At 49.2% G+C, this 24,728-nt stretch overlaps 1 protein-coding gene across 12 annotated transcripts in view; it reads left to right on the top strand.

The window, feature by feature from the left end:
* TTC39A (tetratricopeptide repeat domain 39A) overlaps positions 1–24,324 on the top strand; it is a 55,124-nt gene extending 30,800 nt beyond the window's left edge. For 8 of the 12 annotated variants that reach the window (XM_040470198.1, XM_040470199.1, XM_040470205.1 and 5 more), the window contains exons 3-18: positions 643–774; positions 1,591–1,667; positions 2,833–2,900; positions 4,554–4,618; positions 6,629–6,728; positions 8,036–8,101; positions 9,994–10,102; positions 10,623–10,690; positions 10,774–10,833; positions 11,720–11,881; positions 16,459–16,550; positions 18,720–18,840; positions 20,851–21,022; positions 21,427–21,541; positions 22,636–22,752; positions 23,279–24,324. In XM_040470198.1, coding sequence (XP_040326132.1) covers positions 643–774; positions 1,591–1,667; positions 2,833–2,900; positions 4,554–4,618; positions 6,629–6,728; positions 8,036–8,101; positions 9,994–10,102; positions 10,623–10,690; positions 10,774–10,833; positions 11,720–11,881; positions 16,459–16,550; positions 18,720–18,840; positions 20,851–21,022; positions 21,427–21,541; positions 22,636–22,752; positions 23,279–23,402 — 1,648 coding nt within the window. In that variant the 3' untranslated portion in view covers positions 23,403–24,324. Of the gene's footprint in view, positions 1–642; positions 775–1,590; positions 1,668–2,832; positions 2,901–4,553; positions 4,619–6,628; positions 6,729–8,035; positions 8,102–9,993; positions 10,103–10,622; positions 10,691–10,773; positions 10,834–11,719; positions 11,882–16,458; positions 16,551–18,719; positions 18,841–20,850; positions 21,023–21,426; positions 21,542–22,635; positions 22,753–23,278 lie in introns of those variants that run through there. The other 4 variants (XM_040470202.1, XM_040470208.1, XM_040470209.1 and 1 more) reach the window with 4 other exon arrangements.
* The last annotated feature ends 404 nt before the right edge of the window (positions 24,325–24,728 follow it).

Below are 24,728 nucleotides of genomic sequence, written 5' to 3'. Positions count from 1 at the left end.
GAGTCAGGGAGGGCAGGTCATGGGGCAGAAACAGAAGTGACAAGAGGGCTGGGCTGGAGAGGTGGGCAGAACCTGTGTTGTGTGGAGCCTTGGGCCCAGGCATTATATCATGGGACATGAAAGCCATGTGAGAACTTAACCAGAAAGCCACATGGTCAGATGATGGGATGGGGAAAGGCAGGAGGGGGTGAGGCCATTAAGGCCCAGGGAACAAGGATAGGGCAAGCGCAGGGGGCAGGGTGGGGAAGGGGAGCTTGAGGATAGAAGGGACTTGGGCTCTGCTCTAGGAGGTGTGGCAGAAGGTGAGAGGCAGGCACTGGGCATACGGTCTCAGACCAACAGGTTGCTGAAGTCCTACTTTAGTCCACACAACATTCTTGCTGCTGCCATTCCTACAGAATGGATGAGAAACAGGCTCAGAGTTGGAAAGTCACCTGGTGCCACTAGCAGGAAGGAGAGGAGCTGGGATCTGAGGCCTTTTGAGCAGCAATGGGAGGGTCAGACCTTGGGAGAGTCTCTTCCGCTCTCTGAATCTCTGTTTCCCTGCCATGCTGGGTGGGTAGTTTATGGAGGTGATCGGCACAGGCCAGCTACCTCTGGAGGTCTGGGGGTTGGCACTCTCATGTCCCTTCTCTCTGGCAGAACCAAGGAGAGCATGTACCACTCGCTGACATATGCCACCATCCTGGAGATGCAGGCCATGATGACTTTTGACCCTCAGGACATCCTGCTTGCTGGCAACATGATGAAGGAGGCGCAGACGCTGTGTCAGAGGTCCGGGCCATGGGGCGGGCAGGGATGAGGGGTCATGAGGTCTGTCCTTTTGTCTTCTTGGCCTATCCCAGTGCCTAAATGCCACTATTAATGCTGCTCCTTTTGGCTAAGAGGATGTGTCCCCAAGCGCTAGGAGCTGTCCCTGTCAGCTCTGCCTCAGGAGTCTTATGATCTGAGCCAGTCTCTAAGCAGCTTCCAGGGGCCAGGCCTGATTTTAAGGAGATGAATTCTGGCTCTGTCAAGTGGTAACTCTTTGATCTTGGGCAAATCTCTCTCTGGACTCAACTTTCTTCATATGTAAAATAGGTATGAAGGTAGGGCTGTTGTGGAGACTGAATGAAGACACGGGTCACAGGGCCTGGTGCATAATTGGTATTCAGTACACATAAACCGCTTGAGTGAATGAATGAACAAATGGACCCTCAGTGTTTATGCACAGCTGGAATCGTCTTTCACTAGGCACACCCCTGGGCCAGGCCCTGTGCTGGGTGGGCACTGGCCACCTCTGACACCTGAACTGCCTGGCCAGGGGCTGTAGGGTTCTTGTCAGAGGAGCAGGAAAGGCTTCCTGGAGGAGGTTATGCCGAAGCTGCTTCCTGAAAGGTTGACTGGAAACTGGCCAGGGCAGAGAAAGGAGGGGAGGGGGCTCCAAGAAGGGGTAACAACAGAAGCAAGAGTGTGAGAAAGCCTGGACTTGGGAGAGTTGCCAGTTCAGTGTGTGTGGAGTCCATGGGAAGGGTGGGAGATGCATCTGAGCCCACCTGGGCCCCTGGCTCACCCTCACTGAATGACTTGAGGCCCCTTTTTCCTCTTCAGGCACCGGAAGAAGTCCTCTGTAACAGATTCCTTTAGCAACCTGGTGCATCGCCCCACTATGGACCAATTCACGGAAGGTGTGGCATCTCAATGTCCTCTCAACCCCGCTGACCCCAGGCAGCCCTGTCCCCAGCCCAGGAATGGATGGGGAAAGGGGCGGTTAATCTCCCAGTTTCACAGAGTGGGCTGGGCCCTTTTGAGAAGTTGCTCTCAGGTGAGCTGGGGAGCAGGGGAGGCTCACTTACCTGATGGCATTACCTGCTGAGGACCTGGAAGCTGGGGAGAGAAAATGCCATCACGAGGTCATTAGCTTTGCTTTTCAGGCTAGGGTGGGCTTAGAATTTTGTGTCTGATTAGGTTTACTGGCCTGATGATCATAGTGATCACAAGTGCCCTGGAGGGGAATATGGTTTTGGAGCCTGCACTGGGATCAGATAGCTGAAGGCAGTGGGAGAGATGGTCTAGGCTGCCAGAGCCTGTGTGCAGCGACCCCATGCAGCAGTCGCGGAAGTAGCAGCAGCCAGCTGGAGCAAGGTAGGGCTCTTCAGTGCAGGAGCAAATGGTGTTCTCTAGCCTCAAGAGCCCTTGAAGTTTTTAACACAAGACAATGAACCTGACAAGGCCATTCCTCCTTCTTGCCTTCCATAGCTCCCTGATACCCACAGGGCCAAATCTGCACCCCCCTCCCATGTATAAGGCCCTTTGCAGTCAGACCTCTGCCCCTCATCTTTACCTGTCCCCTAAGTCTCTCCCTACCTTAACCCCATTTCGACCTTCTGTGGCTTGGCTGTCCCCAAACATCAGAGTTTTTTGGTTCTCCCAGGCCTCTGCCTAGAAAGCTCTTCTTGCCTCACCTTTCCATTCCTTTTCAATTCAAATGTCCTTTCTTCTGGAAGTCTTTCCTGACTCCCTGGGCTGTGTGAGTTCTCCTTCCCTTACTCCTACAGCCTGTGGGCTTCCCTGGATTAGGATCTTCTTTGTTTATCCATTCAACCCAGCACCTTCTCCTTGCCTGGCACTGTGATGCGTGCAGAACAAGAGAACAAGGCCTAGGGCCCTATGTTGACATTCTGGATGGTGGGATGGGGGAACCAGGTGGAAGGCAAGTGCAAGGAGTGAGAAAATTCTAGACAGTGCTGAGAGCTGTGAAGGAAACAGACCACCTCCCAGAGTGGGGAGGATTTGGCCTGTGCTGCCTGCTGAGAGTCCCAGGAGGCCTCAGGGCTGGTTTTCTCCCCGCAGAGGAAATCCATGCTGAAGTCTGCTATGCAGAGTGCCTGCTGCAGAGAGCAGCTCTGACCTTTCTACAGGTAGGAACCCTCTTCTTGTACAAGCAGCCTGGGGATTTCAGAAGATCAGTCACCAACTCCAAGCCAGAGGGTCTATAAGCAGCCACAGTCCGCCTCCTTATGGTCCGGGAGAAGACTGAGGCTCAGTCACCCCAACACTCCCAACCCTAGCCAGGCTCAGTGGCAGAGGTGATGGGCTTTACCCCCTCCACACTCAGCACACATGTTTCCATCCACTACTAGGATGTGCTTCCACCTCACGACTGCTGTTTTCCTGCTGAGGGTCACGTGGGGTGACCAGCATTAGCACAAAGCCTGCTTTGTACTTGATTCATTCAACAAACAAGTTTGAATGAATCAAACTTGATTCTACGACATACCAGGATTTATGTGTATATTATACGTATGTAGTTTTTACATACCTTACACACATTGCATGTTGTTTTCACATAAATGTACATATATTGTTAAATCTTCACCATAGGCTTGTAAAGGGGAGGATTAGAGGGGAGTAGCCACTTTCACAGAGTCACGTGATTAGCAAATGGCAGAGCTGGGATTTGAATACAGGTCTGGTTGACTTGGAGCCTGTGCTCCTCACCACACAGTGGTAATTATGAGAACCATCACTTCATGATTTCGCCAGAAAATCTGGGTTATAACATAACAGTCATCACGTAAATACGTGTGTTGGGGTAGACAGGCACATAAGAAATTTATTGGGGTACTGTTTACTTTTGTTAGCTGTCCTCCCTTTTTGTACCTCACAGAATTAGATAATCCTAATTCTTCATTAGGATCACTGTTAATAATTGCATTGTGTATGGCCTTTTTTATTCTATTATTACACATAATAAACACCCATGAATTCCCCCACCTAATTAGAGAACAGAATACTGCTGACGAGTCTTCTACCCACCCTGTCCCCTGCTTCCTTCATGGGGAAACCATTGGCTAGAGTTTTATTATCCCCCAACCTATTTTTTAAAAAAACAGTTTTCTCAGCTTCCTATTCATGTGTGAGGAGCATACTGTTACATTTTAGTTAGCTTCAAGCTTCTTAAGGCCTCAAGCTGTGTGGGACTTGCTTTCTTTACCCAACCTTATGTAGTTGTATAATATTCCCTTCTATGGGTATAGCAGTTTGTTCATCCAGTCTCCTGCTGAAGGGCATTGGGGTTGTTTTGGTTCTGTACTCTGTGAAGAGTAGTGCAGTGAACATTCTTGAAGGTAACTCCTGTAGCCCATGTTTGTTCGTTTCTCTAGGGCATACTCATGTACTCCCAGGAGTGGAACTACAAGTGGGCTGTAGGTATTAGTGCTTTAAATTACAAATGTGACAAATAGATGCTTGTTGTAGAAAACACAAATAGTCCAAAACTGAGCATCCTTCTTGCTCTCCCACAACTCCTCTACCTGGAGGAGGCACTGTTAACCACCGGGAGTGCCTCCTCCAGGCCCTGGACATTTTGGAGGTCTTGTTTGGCAAGCAGATCCTCATCTCAAGTCCCAGGGGTTACAGAGGACTGGATTGGCTAACCCCTGAGTGCTGCCCAGAACCCCTCATAGAGCTGGGCCCAAGGTGGGGCAGGCCGGGCCCAGAGCCTTGTATGATCCCTCTCAAGCCTGTGGCTACCCACCCAGCCTGACTCTTAGCGTCTCTCCCTCCTGCAGGATGAGAACATGGTGAGCTTCATCAAGGGCGGCATCAAAGTTCGAAACAGCTACCAGACCTACAAGTGAGTGGGGCTGGTCTGGGGGAGCCTGGGGCCACAGCATCTACTACCCTGTGCCTCTTAGGCTGCTTTGTGGGAGGTAGCACTGGCTGGATGCTGGATGCCTAGAATGCCATGTGACCTCAGGCAGATTTCTGCACCCTCGGGACCTCAGTTTTCCAGAATATTATTTACGTGGTTTCCTGGGTATATCTGTTCATTTGGTTCCCCTGAGTCTATGCCTGACCCTGGGGAAAATAAGACAGATTCTGCACAAATACCTTGATGAGGTAGAGGCTAGGAGACAGACACAGGAACAGTAATTTTGAGAACAGCAGCAGAACCCCTGCGTATCCACTAAGGCCCAATCCAAATGCCACCTTCCCCATGAAGCCTTCCTTGGACCCCTCTAGTACACAGGGATGGTGTCCACACACACAGCCTCCCCAAGCTGGGAGCTCCCTGAGGGCCAGATCATTTCCATGCCATCTCAGCACTGGGCCAAGCACAGGCTTTGTCTAGGGATAAAAGAAATAAGACTCAGTCCAGAACACTTCTACTCAACATGGCACCACAATTCTTGTCTCTAATTCTAAAATTAAAAAAAAAAAAAAAAGCTTTGAAAGCCCAGTTTCTTCCCCCAAGTTTGGCATTAAAACTCACTTTCTATTAAAAGTTGAATTGACTTGAGACTACTTATCATCTTTATTTTCTCCATCTAATGTGACTGTTTCCCTGGAGAGAGATTGTGAGTGTGATTTCAAGGTACCACTGGGATGTAACACACCATGTAGTATATGTACACTGCATGGCCTTGTGGGTCTGTGCTGGAATTGTGCTCTGCCCCCTCCAGTCTCTTCAGCTACCAAAGCGATGTTTCCAAAGCACAAACCTTGTCAGGTCACCCCCTTACCAGTTCCCGACACTCCTCTTGCTTTTAGGATAAAGTCCCGAGTCATTCCGGGAGCTCCTCCTAGCCCTCCTAGCAACAGCTTCCACCCCACTCTGCCTCAAACATTTGTACCTTCCCTCAATTTTTCAGACATGCTGAGCTCATTCCTACTTCAGGGATTTTGGACATGCTTGTATCTCTGCTGGGAACACTCTTTCTGTGCCAGGCTAACCATCCCATCCCTAGGGTTTCAGCTCAAGTGTCAGCTTCTCAGGGAAACCTTCCCTGAACCCCAGACTGGGTAAAACCCCAGGAGTCTTCTCCTTTGAAGCCCCCCTCCACCCCCACAGTGACTTGATGGTGGGGGCAGGGGAGGATCTGTTCCCTAGAGTGGGAGAGTTGTGACGGCAGCCACTTGGTGGCTTTGCTTCTAGCTGTCGTCCAGTGCCTGACACAGGGAGCCCTCAGTCAGTGTTTGATGATTGAAAGGCTTCAAGATGCTCATGGCCTGGGAAAGAGGCAGGCACATCTTTAAAGCTTCTGTCCTGCCCAAGACGGGCTGGGATATGGACTCTGTGCAATTGATGACCAGGAAAAAGAAGGGTGGATTTCAACCAAGAGACCCCAGGTAGACTTCCTGAAGGAGGGGGTGTTATAGTTAGCCCAGTGGCTCTTCACTGGGACATTTGGCAATATTCAGAGACATTTTGGTTATGACAACCTGGGGGGAGGTTACGTCTGGCATCTAGTGGGTGGAGGCCAAGGATGCTGCCAAACATCCTATGATATACAGTTAGCCCCCTCCTTACCTGAAGAAAGAATTTATCCAGCCTAAAATGTCAGTAGTGCCAAAGTTGAGAAATTGTTCTAGACAGAATGAAGAGCATGTGAAAATGCTTAGATGCTGGACAAGGCAAGTGTGCTGGGGCTGATAAAGCTGACGCTCAGGGGCAAGGACTATGTTATTAGGCAGACGGGGTCAGAAATTCCTTGAATGTCAGCTCTCTGATTGTCATAACTGTTATCAGTCTACCACCAGGGAGTTCTGAGATCAGCTGGGAGTGGGGGACAACCTTAGTCCCAGCTGGAATGGGACCTAGCCGCTGTTATGTGGCTGAAAAGGACTTTGCCTGTCTCCACAGGGAGCTGGACAGCCTCGTGCAGTCCTCACAATACTGTAAGGGAGAGAACCACAGGCATTTTGAAGGAGGGGTGAAGCTCGGCGTGGGAGCCTTCAACCTGGTGAGTGGGAATTCACCTTCACATGGTCTCTGCTGGCCTACCATGCTGGGCACTGAGCTGATCCTGGGACCTAGTGATAAAGCAGATGCATTGCCAATGTCATGGGGAGCTCAGAGCTGGGATGGAGGTGGGGTGGAGGTGCTTCAGAGTCTCTCTGTGCATTTCTTCCCAAGTCAAGTTGAAAGCTTGAAATGCACCATGGTGGCAGTATTTATAGGACCAGAAAAAGACAAACACAATAAATCAGGGCCTTTTCCATCCTGGAGAGCTGGTGGTTAAACATTGACCAGTAGTGGGGAGGGAGACAGGTCTGGAAGCAGCAGGCAACCTGCAGGGACAGAGCCAAGAACCCTTCCTGGAGGAGCTGGGGAAGGTTTCAAGGAGCGAGGAGTATCTGAGCTGGATCTTGAAGGATCTATAGGTGGGGAAGGGTATCCTAGGCAGAAGGAATGTGAGAGAGGCTCTGAGCCTACTCCTGAGAGGAGGAGCTGCTCATTGAAAATTTAGACTCTTGGCCCTGGGTGTCCACAGACCTGTCTAGAAGTGTGTGTGGCAGGGGATGGCTCTCTCCCCTCTAGACAAAGTCTGTTCCAAGAGCAGGCCTTGGGTGGTGGGGTGTCCCTGCCCCACTCTGGGTTCCAGTTTCCTTGTATGTAAAATGAGAACGGGGATCTTGGCCCAAGTGCTGAGAAGTACAAACGGCAGAGTTCATTGGATGCTTTAGCAAGTTACAGCTGGACTGTCCTGGGTTTAAGAACTGGCTTCCCCTCTGATGAGCTGTGGGGCCTTAGACATGTCCTGTCACTTATCCATGCCTCTATTTTTCCATCTGTCAAAAGGGGCAATAATCTTTCTTTGCAGGACTGTTCTGAGGATCAAATGCAATGATGGAGCCCTGGTGCAGAGCAGGGATTCTTTGTAACAACAATAATGGCTAACTATTATGTGCAGGCTCCATTATATGCTTTACATATATTAATTTGATCCATCTTCACAGGACCCCGAGGAGGTAGGGGGCATTATTCCCAGATGAGGAAACTGAGTCATAGAGGGGATATGTAGCTAGCCCAGGGTGACCCAGTGGGCATGGTGAAATTAGGATTTAGACACAGTCTGCTTCTAATTGTCACACTGTAGTTGCTTCTCTATCTAGGGAAGTTGGCTTTATGGGAAACCTGGGGCTTTCTTGTGGGCATTCTGGAGATAGGTTCTACTCCCCCAGGATTACCCCCAGGACTCTGGGGGCTTGGGAAGTAGGAGGGACAGCTCCAGCCCCTCCACAGGCCCACCTGCCTCTGTTCCTGCAGACGCTGTCCATGCTTCCTACCAGGATCCTGCGGCTGCTGGAGTTTGTGGGGTTTTCAGGAAACAAGGTAACCACCTGACTTCTGGGACCTCTGAGTGGCTCAGCTGAACAGGGTGAGGCTGAGGGGCTGCAGGATCTGTGTGCCAGTAATGGCACAGCACCCCTCAGTATGTGGCCCTGGACAAGGCCCAGGCCTTTCTGAGCTTCAGTCTCCTTTCCAATCAGATGGGGCCAGTGATACCTGCCTGGCCTCACACAGGGTGAAGAGGCTCTAGGGTAAGGGTGGGTATGAAGGGCAGCTTCGTGCAGTGGTCTGGAATCATGTTCTCTGAGCCTGACCAGTGTCAGGATCCTGGTCCTCCTCCCTTTGGAAGACCTTAAGCAGGTTCTTTCCCTTGGGACCATTTTCTTGTGTGGGAAATGGCTGAGGGAAGCCCTGCAGACCTTGAGGTCAGAAACCAGAGGACTGAAGCACCCAGAGGCTTTGCTAAGGGCAGGAGTCTAAGTACTAGGTAGCAGATCAGGGGGAGCTCCCTGGTGGAGCAGGCCCCATGTGGCAGAAGGAACAATGGCCTGGAAGTTAGGAGCCTTGGGTCATTCCAGCCTCATCTCCTTCTCTTTGTGATTTAGAGCAAAAGCCAACCTCCTCTGGGCCTTTTTTGGGTGAAAAAGGGGATTTTTTTTTTTTTTGACTGATCACTGCCTCTCAACTTGAACTTCCTCTGACCTTTCCTGATTTTTGCCATGTCTGCAGACCTCTGTTATTATTTATGTATTATTCTTCCCAAAAATGGTTCATATTTTTTATGTAAGTTTATCTAAAGGAAACATTACTACATAGAAAACCCATATTATTTGGCACGATAAGAACATAATCATAGATATAGTGAGGGCCAAGCAATCTTGCAAAAGCAGGTTGTATGATCTGTAGAGGCTGTTTTCCTGTGAGAAGAGGTTTTTAGAGCGACAGGGATGTTGAATGCACACCAGCACGGGACTGAGGCTTTCTCCCTGATGCCATGAAGACAGAGAATTGAGAGGGGAAGACCCTTACTTGGGACTCTATGCCTCATGTCTGTCTGGAGACCTTTAAAATCTTGGTTGCCATCTGTGGTCCATGGCCCCAGTCTGGGGAAACAGTAGCCAGAGGCTCTGAAGGTCCCTTTTAGTTTTGTTTTCTTAAGAAGGCCGTTGGGTCACGAGAAGGATTTCAGGATGATGACAGGAGGGAAGAGGATGAGAAAGGCCAAGGGGTGGGATAATGTGGCCTGCCTGGCCAGGAGGAGAGGGAGGCGGTGTCAGAGTGTGAGGGCCCTCAGGCACCAGCTCTGGCTTTGTCTTATCCTAAAGGCAAGGAAGCTTTGGAGGGTTTGAGGTAAGGGTGAGGTAAGTCAGATTTGTGTATTAGAAAGAACAAGAACACTCTGGAGAACAGACAGGATGGGCAGAGACTACAGGAAGGGATACAAGTGGAATCTGGCTTCTCCTCTTCCCCAGCCAGGCTCTAGAGTCTTCTTGTCCAGGAAGCCTTCCCAGACTGCAGTCATCTTGGCCCCATCTATGCCCTGAGACTGTGGTTAGGATTATTTGCCTAAATGGAATCTGGCCTCCTCCTCCTCCCCCACCAGGGACTGCTCAGGGGCTCAGTACCCACCATGGGGGCAAGCAGGTGAACAAAGGCAGGAACGGGGAAGGGGCTGTTGCAGAAATAGGGAACACCTGGACCCAAGCCTCTGCCCTGGCCTTGGCAGCAGTGTCCCCTGCCCCCCAGGAAGGCTGCTGAGGCCCCTAGAGGAGGCCTGGCCATCAGGATTCCAGATGTGTCTGGAGTCCGGCGCTGTCCCCTCCCACTACCCCCCCACTCCCGTTCCAGCAGCACTGCTCTCAAGGCTGTCCAGCCACCTCCCAGGCCCCTGCCCACGCTGGGGCTGGCCTCAGCCTGTCGGTCTCTTCCCTCAGGACTACGGGCTGCTGCAGCTGGAGGAGGGCGCATCCGGGCACAGCTTCCGTGCTGTGCTCTGTGTCATGCTGCTGCTTTGCTACCACACCTTCCTCACCTTTGTGCTCGGTAGGTGCGCCTCCTGGGCAAAAGCTGGGGCTTCTGGGATTTGGTTGGCTCCAAGGGCAGGGGATGAGATGGCAAGGGATTGCAGACCCTGCTTGGGTCCACAAGACTGGGGATGGGGCGCTGACACCAGAATCAACAGAGCCACATCATCTGTCTTCGGGCCTGGCTTGCTGACCACTCACTTCCTCACAATGTGACCAGGTTCCAACTTCATTTTTCTCATCTGTGAAATGGGGATGGCCATGCCCACCTTGTGCAGGGTGTGAGGGCACTGTAGTTAGGTCCTTGGGGTCCTGGGCACCACCTTGGCAGGCATGGCTCTTTGTTATTGAGTCTTGTGATGTCCCAGGATGATATCTGTATCATCTTATTTAATGCTCACATCATCCTGGAGGTAGAAGAATTATCATCCCCATTTCACAGAGAGGGAAATAGAGGCCCTGAGAAGCTCCTAGTGGGTTGCTGGAGGGATTACAAGAGCTGGTGGTGGTGATGTGTGTTGTCCCTTCACCTCCTTTAGGTACTGGGAATGTGAACATTGAGGAGGCAGAGAAGCTCCTGAACCCCTACCTGAAGCGATATCCTAAGGTGAGCCCCTGCTTCCTGCTGCAACACCCCCAGCCAATGTGTGCCTTGTGGACCCACACAGACCCACGTGCGTGTCATTGCAGGGTGCCATCTTCCTGTTCTTTGCGGGGCGGATTGAAGCCATTAAAGGCAATGTTGACACAGTGAGTAATGGGGGTCTGGGCCAGTGCTGGCGACTCCTTGGGGTCTCCCAGACCAGTAAGCAGACAGACACAGACACAGACACACTAGAGACAGGGCAGACTGGGAGGAGTGCTCCAAGGGAGAACCAACAAGACAGCAGGGTAGGAGAAGCAATTCTGAATGAGACAGTCTAGGAAGATGAGGGAGGAGGTGGCATTTGTGGTGAGTAGGATCTGGCAAGGAGCTGTAAGACTGCAGCTCCCTGCAGAGGGAGGTCTTTGAGTGAGTAAGAGTGGTGGGAAGGCCTACTCAGGGCATGACGATGGGCACTGTGAATGGCACAGTAGTGGTGCCAGGGTGTGAGATTGGCACCTTGGTGGCCTGGCTAAGGAGTCTGGACTCCATAGGTGGGACGGAGCCAATGAAGGGGTTAGAAGGGGAGGGTCATGGGTCTGGCAGAATACCCAGGAGGGACTGTTACAGTGTGGCGTTCTGGGGTCTCCAGCTGGCCCTGGATCTGATTCCTCAAGCAGAAGGACAGATACCCTAGGTCCGGTTCCTTTCATGAGAGCTACTGGAAACTTTGGAGTCTGCTCTGAGGCGCAGACATTATTATGCTGCTTTAATATTAATAACTTTCCACTGCCTCCTATCCTTCCATTATAGCTCTATCCCATCCTTTCATTTTGTGCTGAAAGACTAGAGTCCCAGAGTTGGGCAGGAAGTGAGACTTAGTGGGTAGAACTAGGACTGGAGCCCAGAATTGTCCCATCTCCCCAGTGCTGCGGCCTGCCCTCCCTCCCTAAGCCTGGCACAGGGCTAGACTAGACCAGTGGAAAAGGCTGGGTCTTCTATGTGATGTGGTGGGGTGGTGGGGCCATGAGGCTGACCAGCAGGTGCCCACAGGCCATCCAGCGGTTCGAGGAGTGCTGTGAGGCCCAGCAGCACTGGAAGCAGTTCCACCACATGTGCTACTGGGAGCTGATGTGGTGCTTCACCTACAAGGGCCAGTGGAAGATGGCCTACTTCTATGCCGACCTGCTCAGCAAGGAGAACTCCTGGTCTAAGGTGGGCTGACACCAAGTGTTGGGGTCATTGGGGGACCGGGCCAACACAGCCTGGCCATAAGACTCCAGACCATAAGAGCCAAACCCTTAACTGAAACCTGAAAATCAGCTGGAATTTTAAATAGAACCATAAATTCTAATAGGTTGGAAGGAACTAAAGACCATGAGGAGCAGATAAAGTTTAGAACTACAAAGCATCAGTCAACAGTTTTAGTCATAAGGGACAGAAGCATGGCTCACACTGTCTAGGTGAGTGCTGTCCAACAGAATGTTCTATTATGATGGAAATGTTCTATTTCTGCTCTGTCCATTGTGGTAGCCACCAGCCACATGGGCACACTGAGCACCTGCAGTGTGCTAGTGCAACTGGGAAACTAGATGTTTTCAATTTTATTTAATTTTAATTAGTTCAAATTTAAATTTAAAATGTCACATGGGTTTAGTAGCCACTGTATTGGACTATGCAGGTAAAAAACACAAAAGGCTCTTTGGTTCATAGAACTAAACATTCTAGGCACATCTGATTTCAGGTACAGCTGGATCCAGGAATTCAAATTATGTCATTTCAGCTTGGCGTTTTTCCATCTGTGGCTGTCCTCTGCTCTGTGACATCTTTGCTATGCAGGCAGGTTCTCTCCATGTGATAGGCAGGGTGGCCAAGGACTGCCTGCTCCTAACTCAATATCTTCCCTTCAGTTTCAACCATAGTCCCACAACAGAGGCTCTTGGGTCTAGCAAAGATCACATTTCAGTGCCTGGAAACAGGGGTGGGAAGACCCCTCATGGATCAAGAGTAGAAGGGTGGTTCTCCGGAAAAAAATGAGGTGATGTCCCTATAAAAAGTGTTGGTTTGGGGGAAGCATTAAAAAGATACCATGAAGGCAAAGTAAAGCAAAGCAGATAGATGTCTACCATAGGTGAAAACTTACAACATTAGGGTAAGTGGTAAAATAAGTACTAGATGTTACCATCATAGTAACGATAGCACAGAATTCTGAACCAAGAGTCAGAATCATAGAGATCATCAGAGAGCGTCCAATCTGGTATTGGCAAATGTATAGAATATGTGTCTCAGTGACCTTAAATCCCTCTCATCCCTCCCCACCTCTGCATGGAAGTCCCTTTTCAGTACCCCTGCCTGGAGACCAAGCTGAAAGGAAATTCTCTAGGTCCAGGGCAGGCAGAGCTGGAGGAGGGAGCAGGCTTTCACTGAGCTCTGTGTGCCCAGCATTTGCCATTTCCTCCACACTACACCCACTGAGGTAGAAGTTATCTGCATTGGACGCACAAGGGACCTGGAGGCCAAGAGAGGGTATGTGACTTTCCTGGCCCACACAGCTGTTGGTGACAGACACTGGATTTGAAGACAGTTCTGTGTGATTCAGAGGCCTTTGCTTTTCCCTTGTTCCTTAAGTCCCACGGAGGAGGCCCCTCTTGCCTTGAGACCACCCTGCTGTTGAAGGTGTACTCTCAGACCCAGCCTTTGTGGGCCTGACATTCATTCCTCTTCACCTCCCACTCCCAATGAGAAAAACAACATCAGGGAAGGAACCTCGTTGAACTGAAGTGACCTAGAAGCCTTCCTATGGTGGAAGGCAGGCAGCTGGGTTCACCTACACAGGGAAGAGGCCTGGGGTGGCCTCACAGCTGCTGTGAGGAGCAGAGAGAGCGCCAGCCTCCCAGGTGTCAAGAAATCTGGACATGAGTCAACTCCATCTCCAGCCTGCTGTGTGACTTTGAGGTGGTTGGTCCCCTTCCCTCTCCAGTGCTTCCCTCAGAAGTGTTTTCTGGGAGTGGGGGTTGTAGCGCCTCGAGTTCGGGGCCTCATTCATTCCTAATCTGTAGCATTTGGCCATCAGAGTCCACCAACTTCCAGCTTTAGGTACTTAAGCTTATGGTCACTGCCATATGCACCAGCCCCTCTGCTCTGCATTCCTCTGACTGAACTGTGCCAAGCATCCCTGTGGAGCCTTCACTCCTGTGCTCTGCGACAGTGGTGTGCTCAGGGCTATAGTGGGGGAATCCAAGGGGAACTCACAGGCAGCCCTGGGTAGCCCAGTCAAGAGGACAGAGGAGGAGGAATTAGGGTGGCAGAGTGGAGGAAGTGGAGCCAAGAGAACAGCAAGGACAGAGGCTCAGGAGCTAGGGTGCTGCCAAGAGGTTCTGTGTCACCAGGTGAAGGGGTTTGTGGGTGGGAGTGCAGGCGGCTGCAGAGGGATCTCCCCCAGGCCACTGGCTGTAAGCTTCTTGAGGACAAGTACTGTCTATTTACACAGACCCTGGTAGAGTAATGCAGCAAAATAAATGTGTGGAGTCATTGGGCAATCAGATAAGCCTGGGAGACAGGACTCCCAGCAGGCGAGGCGGCAGTGTGGCTGCATAGCATCCTTTGATAACTTGGATGTCTGTGGGTCTCAGAACTCTAGGTTACTTTATCCATCCTAACTTCTGGTGATTCAGTGAGGGTAAGCTGTTTGGGGTGGCTGAGGGGTAGGAGAAGGCTCTTGGAGGAAGCCCGCGGCTGAGCCTGGTGAGAAGAGAGAGTGGCTTCCCAGGCAGAGGGATGGCACAGGACTGATGGGGAAGGAATGGCACAAGAGGAGCCAGACAAGCAGAGGGCCTTGAGTGGCTGTTAGGCCTTTAGTCTAACAGTGGGGGAGCCCCTGATGTGTGTGGCTTGGATCTGTGCTCTAAGAAATCCCTCCTGCAGTTGCTGGCACCCCATGTGCCGGGTCGAAGACATCCAGCAGTGAACAGAGCAAAGACCCCTCCATCTCAAGGCTCATATTCTAGTGGGAAGAGGGACAAGAAACACACAAATAGATGTGCAGTGTAATAATGTCAGGCTGGTATGTGTAGTAAAGAAAAATCAGGCAAGGCCTGTCTGAGAAGACACCAGAATGAAGTGCAGGAGAAAGCTATGTGGGTATCTTAATGAGGAGCATTCCAGGCCAAGGACACTGAAAATGCAAGCATGAGGGAGGGGGAAGCTGAGTGTGTTTGATATGTTCTGGAAACAGCCCTGGGGCCATTGTGGCTAGTGATGTGTGTGAGGGGGAAACAACAGGAGATAAAGTTGGAGAGGAAACTGAGGAAGATAGGGTAAGGGCTCATAGTCCATTGACAGGGAGTCTGGATTTTATCCTAAGCATGATGGGATATGAAGATTTCAAAGAGGGACTGACATGATCTGACTTTAAAATATCAGAGTGGCAATGGGGTGGACATGGCTTTCAGGGACAGGGGTGGGAGCAAGGAGATGGGTTAGGAGACCGTATGGACAAGGGCAGTAGAAAGACATCCCTGGTGGCTTGGAGCAGGGACCCAAGGTGGAGGCTGGTTGCAGTAAGTGGGATTCAAGAGCTATAGGAGGTAAGATCATCATGACTTGGTGACTCAGTTCCAGGGCAGAGAGGGAGAAGGTAGGGATGACACCAGGTTAAAGACAGGATGGGCAACAGTTTCAGAGGGGGTAGATTCTTCCCATACCCCCTCAAAGACCAGCCTTTCCTCATTTTTTGAAGGGTGGGTGAAAGTGTGGAGGGCAGAGTGCAACTGGGAGTAACCCTGGCTTCAGCCTGGGAGGTGCCCTTGGTGGAGGCTGCTTTCTGCCTTCTCCTGAGACTAGACTCCAGGATGTTCTGCTCCCTTTCCTTCTCCACCCCCTACACTTCTTTGTAGACCACCCGCAGGTACTTCCTCAAGAGCCCCAGCTAGCAGGAGCTGAGGTTCAAGGCTTGGCCACTGGAGGGCAGTACAGAACCAGGTTCCTCTGGTGTTGGACTTCCGGGGAAGGAATGTATCTGGAGGTGGGGATAGGGGTCTGCACAACTGCACCTTCCCTGTCTGGGTTGGCTGTGGATCCAATGTGTGGATCCTTAAAGCCACACACACTTAGCATCATTTCCAGCTCTGCTGCTGCCACCCCCCCCCCATAAGTTCTGCAGTCCCAGGAAGCAGAGGCGAGGTACAGATTCCTTTCTAACATGGTCTTTTGAATCCTGTAGGGTGGTGTATGTACAGTGCCTGGCACACAGAAAGGCAGGGACCCTGAGCCGACCCCTGACACACTCTTGCAGCCTCACATCTCTTTTACACATTCTATGATTTATGCTATTTATGCTATGATTTATGCTTCTTACTATACATCTCTGCCCCTCCCTGGATTTGCTGAGGCTGTTGCCCTTGCCTGAAAGGTCCTTTTTCAGATCTCTGAATCTTCCCACTGGTTCTCAGGGGTCCAATCTAAAGTAATTGCTTCCCCAAAGCTCTTACTGTCCTCTTTGTATATCTGTCCTTGCCTCAGCACTGCCCTACCCTGCCCTGCACATCCACTAGTTGCTTGAGTCCTTCTCTCCACTGCTTCAGAGGGAGGGCAGCTACTTTAAGTAGACATGGGCCTTTCCTGGACTTAGCTCCCAGCTCAAGTCCTCAAGGTACTTCAGCTTCCTTACCCTCAGTTTCTCCCCTGGGGCTTGGCTACTGTGCTGGCCTAGTGAGGTCTGAATGAGGTATCTGTGCCAATCTGGGGCTGACTGGAAGGCCGGCTGCTCACACCTGTTGCTCTGCCTTGCACAGGCCACCTACATCTACATGAAGGCTGCCTACCTCAGCATGTTTGGGAAGGAGGATTACAAGCCGTTCGGGGATGATGAAGTGGAGTTGTTTAGGTGGGTCCTACCAACGCACTGTATCCTACGCCTCAGCCATATCTGCCCACAGCTGCCCTGAGCTGTAGGCACTAGGGAGGGTGGTGGTGGGCTTCTTAATTCCCCTGGCTCTGGGCTTCCTGACCCTCACTCAGGATTCCCCCATGTGCCCCATTCCCTTCCATAACCACCATCTCCTGCTGCTGCTTGTTCCAGCTCTTTGAATCTGTTCAGAGGCCTTTCCCCCCATTTCACGAAAGTGGCTTGTCAACATCTTTTCCACTGAGTCTCTTTCTTCTGGTCAATGGGACAGATGTGGACACTGCTGTCCAAAGAGGTCAGACAGGATGAAATCCACCCTCTGCCATTTCTTAGCTGTCACTGTGAACCATTTCAGCAGCTATAAAATGGGAATAACAACTTCTGCCTTGCAGAGTTGTTTTGTGAATGAAATAGAGACTATATTTAAAACCTTGGTGTAAGGCCTGGAGCCACTAAATGTTGGCTGTTTTTCTTAGTCTGTATTGCTATTTGCCTTCTGCGAAGTGTCTAGAGCAGGGCTCAGCCTCAGCAGGCTGAGGATGGAGCCTAGGGCCTTCCTCTGGCCATGGGTGAGGGTTGACCCTAATTTGCAGACCTGGAAGTTGTGGTAACCTGAGCTTTCAGCTACTGTTGTCACAGTCGTAGGGTGTTTATCATTTATCCAGTGCCTCCACTTCTCAATCTCATAACTCTTCCAGAAAGCCTGTGAGGTTAAGTATCTGTGGGGAGGAAGGATCATTTTTTTACCCTCTACTTTTTTAGGTTCTTAGCTAGAGACTGGCTGAGACCACCGCCCCCCCCGCCCCCCATTAATAAAAGATTAACAAGAGAAAAATAAACCAGAGTTTAATAACATGTATACCTCCTATACACATGGAGAGACCCAGTTTTTCTGGAAAAACAGTAACTGAAATCGCCCAAACCATCTCCAGCTAAAGATAAAAGATGTTGGAGACAGGGAGCCAGTTATGGGAGGTTTCCAGGCAAAGCACAGTAAAGGAGGGATAAGGTTGTTATGCAGATTTAAGTCTCTGCCTCCTTTAAGAGTTTCTAGGGCTTTTCCTCCTCTTCCAGGTACAGAGGAGATGCCCCTACAAATGGAGGTCTCCCTTATAAATGTTATTGTCTCGGGCCCCTGGGTGACTCACTAGGTTGAACATCCAAGTGTCCGACTTCAGCTCAGGTCATGATCTTATGGTTTGTGAGTTCGAGCCCAGCCCCATGCCTGGCTCTGTGCTGACAGCTCAGATCCTGGAACCTGCTTCAGATAGTGTCTCCCTTTTCTTTGCTCCTCCCTCCAGTCACTCGTGCATGTGCTTTCTCTCAAAAATAAACATTAAAATTAAAAAAAAAAAAAACAATGTCTCTTACAAAAGAGAAATTTCTACTCGGTTTTCAGAGCTTTTCCTATATCTGCTGTCTCTTAATCAGCCTAAAATAATCCTTATGTCACACAGGCATATTCTGGGGTAACAAATTCTACTCCCCTTCATATCATTATCTCCAATTAGAGATGAGAAAACTGGGGCCCAGAGAGGTTCCATAGTGAATAAGCAGGGGAGGTGTTTGGCAGGGAAGTCACAACTAGATCCAGCTGTTTCCTGGGCCTGGATGGCTCAAGCCTGAGGGTCACAGCCACGCCCAGTGCCTGTGGCACAAATCAGGAGTGTGGGATGGAGCTGAATGGGTGAGGTTTGGGGGGGGGGCGCCCCCCATGTGGAGGCTTGCCCAGCTGCACACATTTTATTCTGCCTTTGGAAACAGCTGAGGCCACAACTCACGTGGCAGGACTTAATTAAAGGTTTGATCTGTGTGGTCTTGGGCAGGTCCTTCCCTTTCTCTGGGTATTAGTCTTCCCTGTGAAACTGGGGTCAGGCTTCTCTGGCCTTCTGGAAATGAGGCCTGGGAGTGGTGAGACAACCAGCAAAGCAGGCCTGGGGAGTTTGCTGACATTCTCATGTCTGCCAGCTGATGTGGAGGAGGCCCCTTGCCTAGCCTCAGGAAGTGGGCAGGCCATAGCCACAGGCTGAGTCCAACACTATCCTATAAACTTGAGGAACCAAAGCCCAGAGAGGAGCGAAGCAGAGGCTGGGCAGGTTGAGGATCTCGGTCCTTAGTTTTTTCTCACCCTCCTCATCTCTTTCACAGAGCAGTGCCAGGCTTGAAGCTCAAGATTGCTGGGAAATCTCTACCTACAGAGAAGTTTGCCATCCGGAAGTCCAGACGCTACCTCTCTCCCAAACCAATCTCGTTGCCAATCCCTGCTCTGGTAAGTAGGAAGGTCTTGACTGTCTCTGCACTTGTTTGGGATTGTGGGGATTATCTGAGAGCCAGAGATACAGCTATGGCAAGGGGGAAGTGGATGAGGAAGCAAGACCTTCATACCTCAGGGGCCTGGAAAGGATTTCAGTTTATCTGAGACTGTTAGGGAAGCATACAAATGAGTCTGAGCCATCCCCTGCCTGAGAAAGTCCTGGTCTGGTGGGGCTAGGGAAACAGGTGAGCAGGCTTCAGATGCCTCAAGATGAAAGAGCAGGTTCACACCCCTGTGCCCAGGCAGGGGCATCACTCAGCTGCTTCTGTTCCCACCCAGTCTGTTTCAGTCTTGTCACATGATTATAATTGTTTACACTGTCCCCCTCACTGGACCAAGTTTTTGAGGCCTGGGACCGTGTTCTGTTCACCTCTGAAATAACAATAGCTGACAGTATTATTGGGCACTTGCTGTGTGATCAAGGCTCTTTACACCCCTTGCCTCATTTGGTCCTTAAAACAACTCAGAGTAGGTGCTGGTGTTATCCTCATTTTAGAAATGGGGATAATAATGCTTAATAGATAAGTAGAAAGATGTCTAATAAATAGATATAAATATAAAAATAACTTGTCCAGGTCACACAGCTAGTGAGTTGGGAATTAGAATTTAAATCTAGAATGGTTCCAGAGCCTATATTCTGAACCAGTGTTGTATGATGCTAATTCCATGCATGATCTGAGCTGGCATCAGAAGTTTCCAGCTTGTTAAAAGTGTTGTTTAAATACTAAGGTAACCCGAAAAGTAGAAAGGGCACTGCTTTTTTCTGGTCCTGGCTCCACTATTCACTAACAGTGTGACCTTGGATAGGGTTCCCTTTCCCTTAATGTAAAATATATACCTTGCCCATTTCATAGAGCAGTTAAGAGAATTAGCTGATAAAATGTGTTAAGTACTTTATAAATAAACTGAATATTAATACAGAACTTCTATATCCTGGATATCTTTAAACAAATTTTGAAACTGCTTATAGTTTGAAATGCATAATAAAACTATCATATGGGGGGGTATGGGAAGGAAAGGAATGGGGAAGCAACTATACCAAAAATTTAGAATTTCCCAAACTGTAATCTGCAAAATGTTTGTTTATGCCTAAAATAGTTTTGTGGATTAAATGTATTCAATAAAGTCTAAAAAAGTTTATTTGCTGTATACACCTTTTGGAGTCTTTATGTAATAATATGTTGTAAGTCTTCAAGAGTAAGCATGAAGATGATTTTTTCCCTAACTTAACTGGCCACAGGCCTCTTTTTTTTAATGGAATATTTGCTAACTTGGGACCATATAAACCTTTTGAGGAATACTGGTTCTAAATTTAAATTCCATCCCTGGAGTATAACAAGAAACATAGTAACATCTTTATAGAACTTTTTGTATACAAATCACTTTCACATCTATTCCCTGGTTTCATAGTTTAGGAAATGCTAACACATTTACTATAAATGAATATTTAATTTAGTATTCTGAGCTTCCTGAGAGTTGAGGCAAAGAAAGGAATCCAGATGTGTTTCATAGTATTTATGAGGGTAACTCAAGCCCAGTGCCTTGAGGGAAAAGAGAAGGTGACACAGTCTTAAGAGCTATTGGAAATCCTGAAGTGCTTAAGTAAATATGGTTCCTCCAATATTTATCCTGCCAGCTGGAACAGGGAGGACTTCCTGGAGAGTGTGGGTCAAGGCCTGGTCCTCAAAGTATGGGGAAAGAGTTTTGACAGAGAGGTTTGGGAAAGAGCTGAACACCCAGGGAAGCCATGAACAGAAGAGTAATTGAAAACTATGTGCAGCTGTGAGCAGAACATCAAGGATACGGGCCCATCTTAAATCCACACTGGTGTAAGGTGAGATCCCAAAAAGTGATGAGGCTCCCTGCCATGATCCCTTCAAGTCCACAACTACATAGGCTGGGCTGAGACTTGGCATAAAAGATTAAAACTATAAGGGCTTTTAATCTGAGCTGCCCATTTTACAGCTGGGGAAACCAAGACTCCACTGGGGAGGAAACCTGACTGACTTGCTCCCCTACCCTCAGGAAATGATGTACATTTGGAATGGCTACGCTGTGATTGGGAAGCAGCCTGAACTCACAGATGGGATACTTGAGATTATCACCAAAGCTGAAGAGATGCTGGAAAAGGGCCCAGGTGACTACCCTCAAGCCTTTGAACTTGCTAGGCTGAGTCAGACCACAGGTCTTTAAAGTTTCCCTCTACCAAAAATGTCCTTCCTCCTCTATCCAGGTAATGAACCTTTGCCTTTCTAGACTGAGCTTCAGTGGCAGTTTCTCTGAGCTGTCCCTTGTCCCCCAAGGTAGGGTCAAGGCCGCCTCTGGGCTCCCACAACCCCTGGGCCTCCTTCAGTCAATCCTAATCTCACTGTACGGTCATTGTCTCAGTATCTGTCTTTACTTCCCAGATGTGAGCTTGCTGAGGACAGGGACCATGTGTAAGTTACCTCTCTGTCCCCAGGGCCCAGCAGAGTAGGGGCTCCGTGCAGGAACTGTTGCAGAAATAAACAAGCCTGTCTTCCCTCACTCCCCTGTTCTCAGAGAATGAGTACTCAGTGGATGATGAATGCTTGGTGAAGTTGCTGAAAGGCCTCTGTCTGAAATACCTAGGCCGTGTTCAGGAGGCTGAGGAGAACTTCAGGAGCATTTCTTCCAAGTAAGTGCTTCTGAGGCTGCTCCCACTCCAGATGGCCTACTGCTGGGCCCACATCTCCTGGGTAGAATTGGGTTTCTCCTTCCTCACATGCATTCCAGTGCTTGACCCTAGCCTACCCCCATTCACTACACTTTTACTAGTGTCTCTTCTATGCCAGGATTCTTGCTGGGCAGAGATCATTCAGACCTCATCCCCTAGGGCCACCAGATTGCCCAACTACAGGGGTGTATCCACACAAAAGTTTCAGGTGAATGGTGCCTCCTGGAGTTTGTAATTCAATTCCACCTTTGAGGAGCACAAATGTTGCAGATAGACAGCTATAGGCAACTCAATCTGGTATGACCAGGGCTGTTACAGGAAAGCAGAGAGGACAGCAGGTGCCCTGAGGAGGGACCTATATGTAAAGCAAGATACCAAGAAAGGCTTTCCAGGGATGCCATTTTAACTGGGAAGTTCCATCAGGCAGAGAAAGAAAGGCAGGAGTTTTAAGTAGAGTAGGTACAGCATTCTGCAAAAAAGCCTGGACACAGGAAAAATACCTGAGGTTGGGGTGACAGTGATTAGGTCCTCTGCTGCCTGGGTGAAGTTATAGAGGGAAAAGGTACAGATGAAATAAGGGGGACTAGACTGAGAAAGTCCTGGATGTTTTGCTTACATGGCTAAACATGATCCTGTAGACAGAAAAGATCCAGGAAGGTGACTGGGCAGGGCAGATTTGGGCTTCAAAAGGATATCTCTGGCAGACCAACGAGAGTGAGTCAGAAGGGCCGGAATGGAGACCATAGACTTCCCAATTTAGTAAATCATTTAACCTGGACAAAGGGCACTGGGGACAGAGGCAGGCATGGGCAATACATGGCATGAGCCAGAAGTTGTTAGGGAATTGGGGCTCTAGGTGCAGAGGACTGGAAGCCTCTGTGGTGGATCTTAAGCCTTTCTGTGGCTATGAAGGGAAACCTCCTCCAACCAGAATTCATTATCAGGAACCCCCACTTGAGGGCATGGATTAGATCCTCCCTCTGGGGGAAGGCTCAAGAACCTATAGGATGTCTCAAGGGCAGAGCCTATAAGACATGTCCTCCTCTGTCCCACAGTGAAAAGAAGATTAAGTATGACCACTACTTGATCCCAAATGCCCTGCTGGAGCTGGCCCTGCTATTCATGGAGCAAGGCAGAAACGAAGAGGCTGTCAAACTCTTGGAAACTGCCAAGTAAGGCTGGAGGCTTGAATAGCCTTGGTCTTCCTCCCCTCAGGAGCTTCACCCTGGTTGGTGGCAGAGGAGCACAGGAAGCTGGAAGAGAGGGTGCTGGCAAGGGCATTATGGTAGTCCAGAGGCCAGGCCTGTGTCCCTGGGTACCCAGCTCTGGTGTAGAAGGCAATTCCCTCATTATCTGCCAGTGAGAATTGGAATCCCAGAAGTAAGGAGTGAATTACCCAGGGTCACAGCACAACTACCTGGTCACACCCAGGTCTCCTGCCTTCCAGCCTCATGCATTTACTTCTTCAAATCATTCCCTCAAGCTTGGGGACTCAACAGGAATAAGACTGGTTCCAGAGGGTGAGGGACTACCCATCCTTTCTGTTAATCCCTACTGGGCAAGGCCCAACTCTTTTAGACAGACCAGGATTTAAGCTTCTAAAAATCTTCCTTGGCCTAGTAGGTTCCTATAGTTCAGATTGAAGGAAAAGTACTTCCTCGAGCAGCCTTTTATGTCTGATTCTCTGATCTCTTCCAGGCAAAACTACAAGAATTACTCCATGGAGTCAAGGACACATTTTAGAATCCAGGCAGCCATACTCCAAGCCAAGTCTTCCCTAGAGAATGGCAACAGATCCATGGTCTCATCAGTGTCCTTATAGTTTTATGCAGCACTCCCAGGCTGGAAGACAGCTGGACAGAGCTGGAAACATTTCAAAAAGATCCCCTCCCCCTGCCCTGCCTTTGGGGTCCACCGGTGCTCCAGTGGGATGGCACAACATTTGTATTCATGCAGAAGAGAAGTCGGCATTTTCACCAGTGTGGCCAAGGGCCTTTACCAAGGACAGAGCAGGTGGAGCCCTCTGCCTGCCCTATCACACATACGGGTACTTGTTTTTCACTGTGATGTTTAAGAGAATGTATGAAGAGTTTACATGTTAGAAATACATTAATGGTATCACAGTTGGCTTAAAAAAAAGTAACCAACCACCTGTAAATCTGTTTTAACCCATTCTAATCTGGAGGTAAATCTATGATGTCCAAGACCAAATTGCTTTTCAAAATTCAGCAAGGTCTCAGCTTCCAGGGCTGAAAGGACCCTTCGGAGGGTCTGTACCTCAAAAGCTTCAAGGCTTCTGAGGGGTGGGCATAGAGGTTGCATACAGACACCCTCTACCTTACGTCTTACACTTCATTTTCATTCCCTTAGTAACTCTCCAATTAAAAAAAATGAAAGTTGTCTCACTAAAAAGACATGTGAGTCCATCTGTAGGAAAAAAAAATATTAATATTCACCAGTAAGAAATAGGGGTTGCCCAGGGGGGATGGAAGGGGAGCTGTGTGGCCCTTCTGTCGGGGGAAGTTCTCAGACACAAGTCTGCATCCTCACTGTATGCCAAACTGAAACAACTGGGAATAATTTACGAAACAAAAATCTTCTGTATTTCACTCCAAGGTACATTTATTTACTGACAGCATTTTTCTTAGAATGGTTATTCTTGGCCTGTTGTATATGTTTTAGATTTTTTTAGTAAGAGAAAAAAGATATTTAATAAAACTTACACAACTTAAGAGATCATGCAACATCTATTTCAGTAAAATATGTTGCTTGAATTCTTGGGCAAGGCAGAAAGTCTCGATCAGAAGCCATGTGGCCCAGGTCTGTTTTATTTAGACAACATGTCTAAAATGTTTTAGAGTAAGTTATTAACATTTAAGAATGGGGAGATTTCACTAAAAATCTGGTTTCTGGCCTCTTATTTAAAAAGAAAATCCAATCTAGCAATACTGGGCTCATCCCTGTAAGAAAATAAGGCAACAATCAGTTGGAACTGAGTAGGGACTGCTTTAAACACTTATATTACCCTTCTGGCCCCTAGAAGCATCTGAATTTTCAAACTCTGGGACTGTTACAGGGAGAATTCAAGTTTAGTGACCAACACCAAGTTTTACTATTCACAAGCTAATGACAGCATACTTCAACTTAA

Source organism: Herpailurus yagouaroundi, unplaced genomic scaffold, assembly GCF_014898765.1.
Source record: "Herpailurus yagouaroundi ecotype Mexico unplaced genomic scaffold, PumYag 77, whole genome shotgun sequence".
In the NCBI taxonomy this organism is placed as follows: domain Eukaryota; kingdom Metazoa; phylum Chordata; class Mammalia; order Carnivora; family Felidae; genus Herpailurus; species Herpailurus yagouaroundi.
Note: the sequence above shows the minus strand (reverse complement) of the source record. Positions and strands in the feature narration are given on the sequence as shown.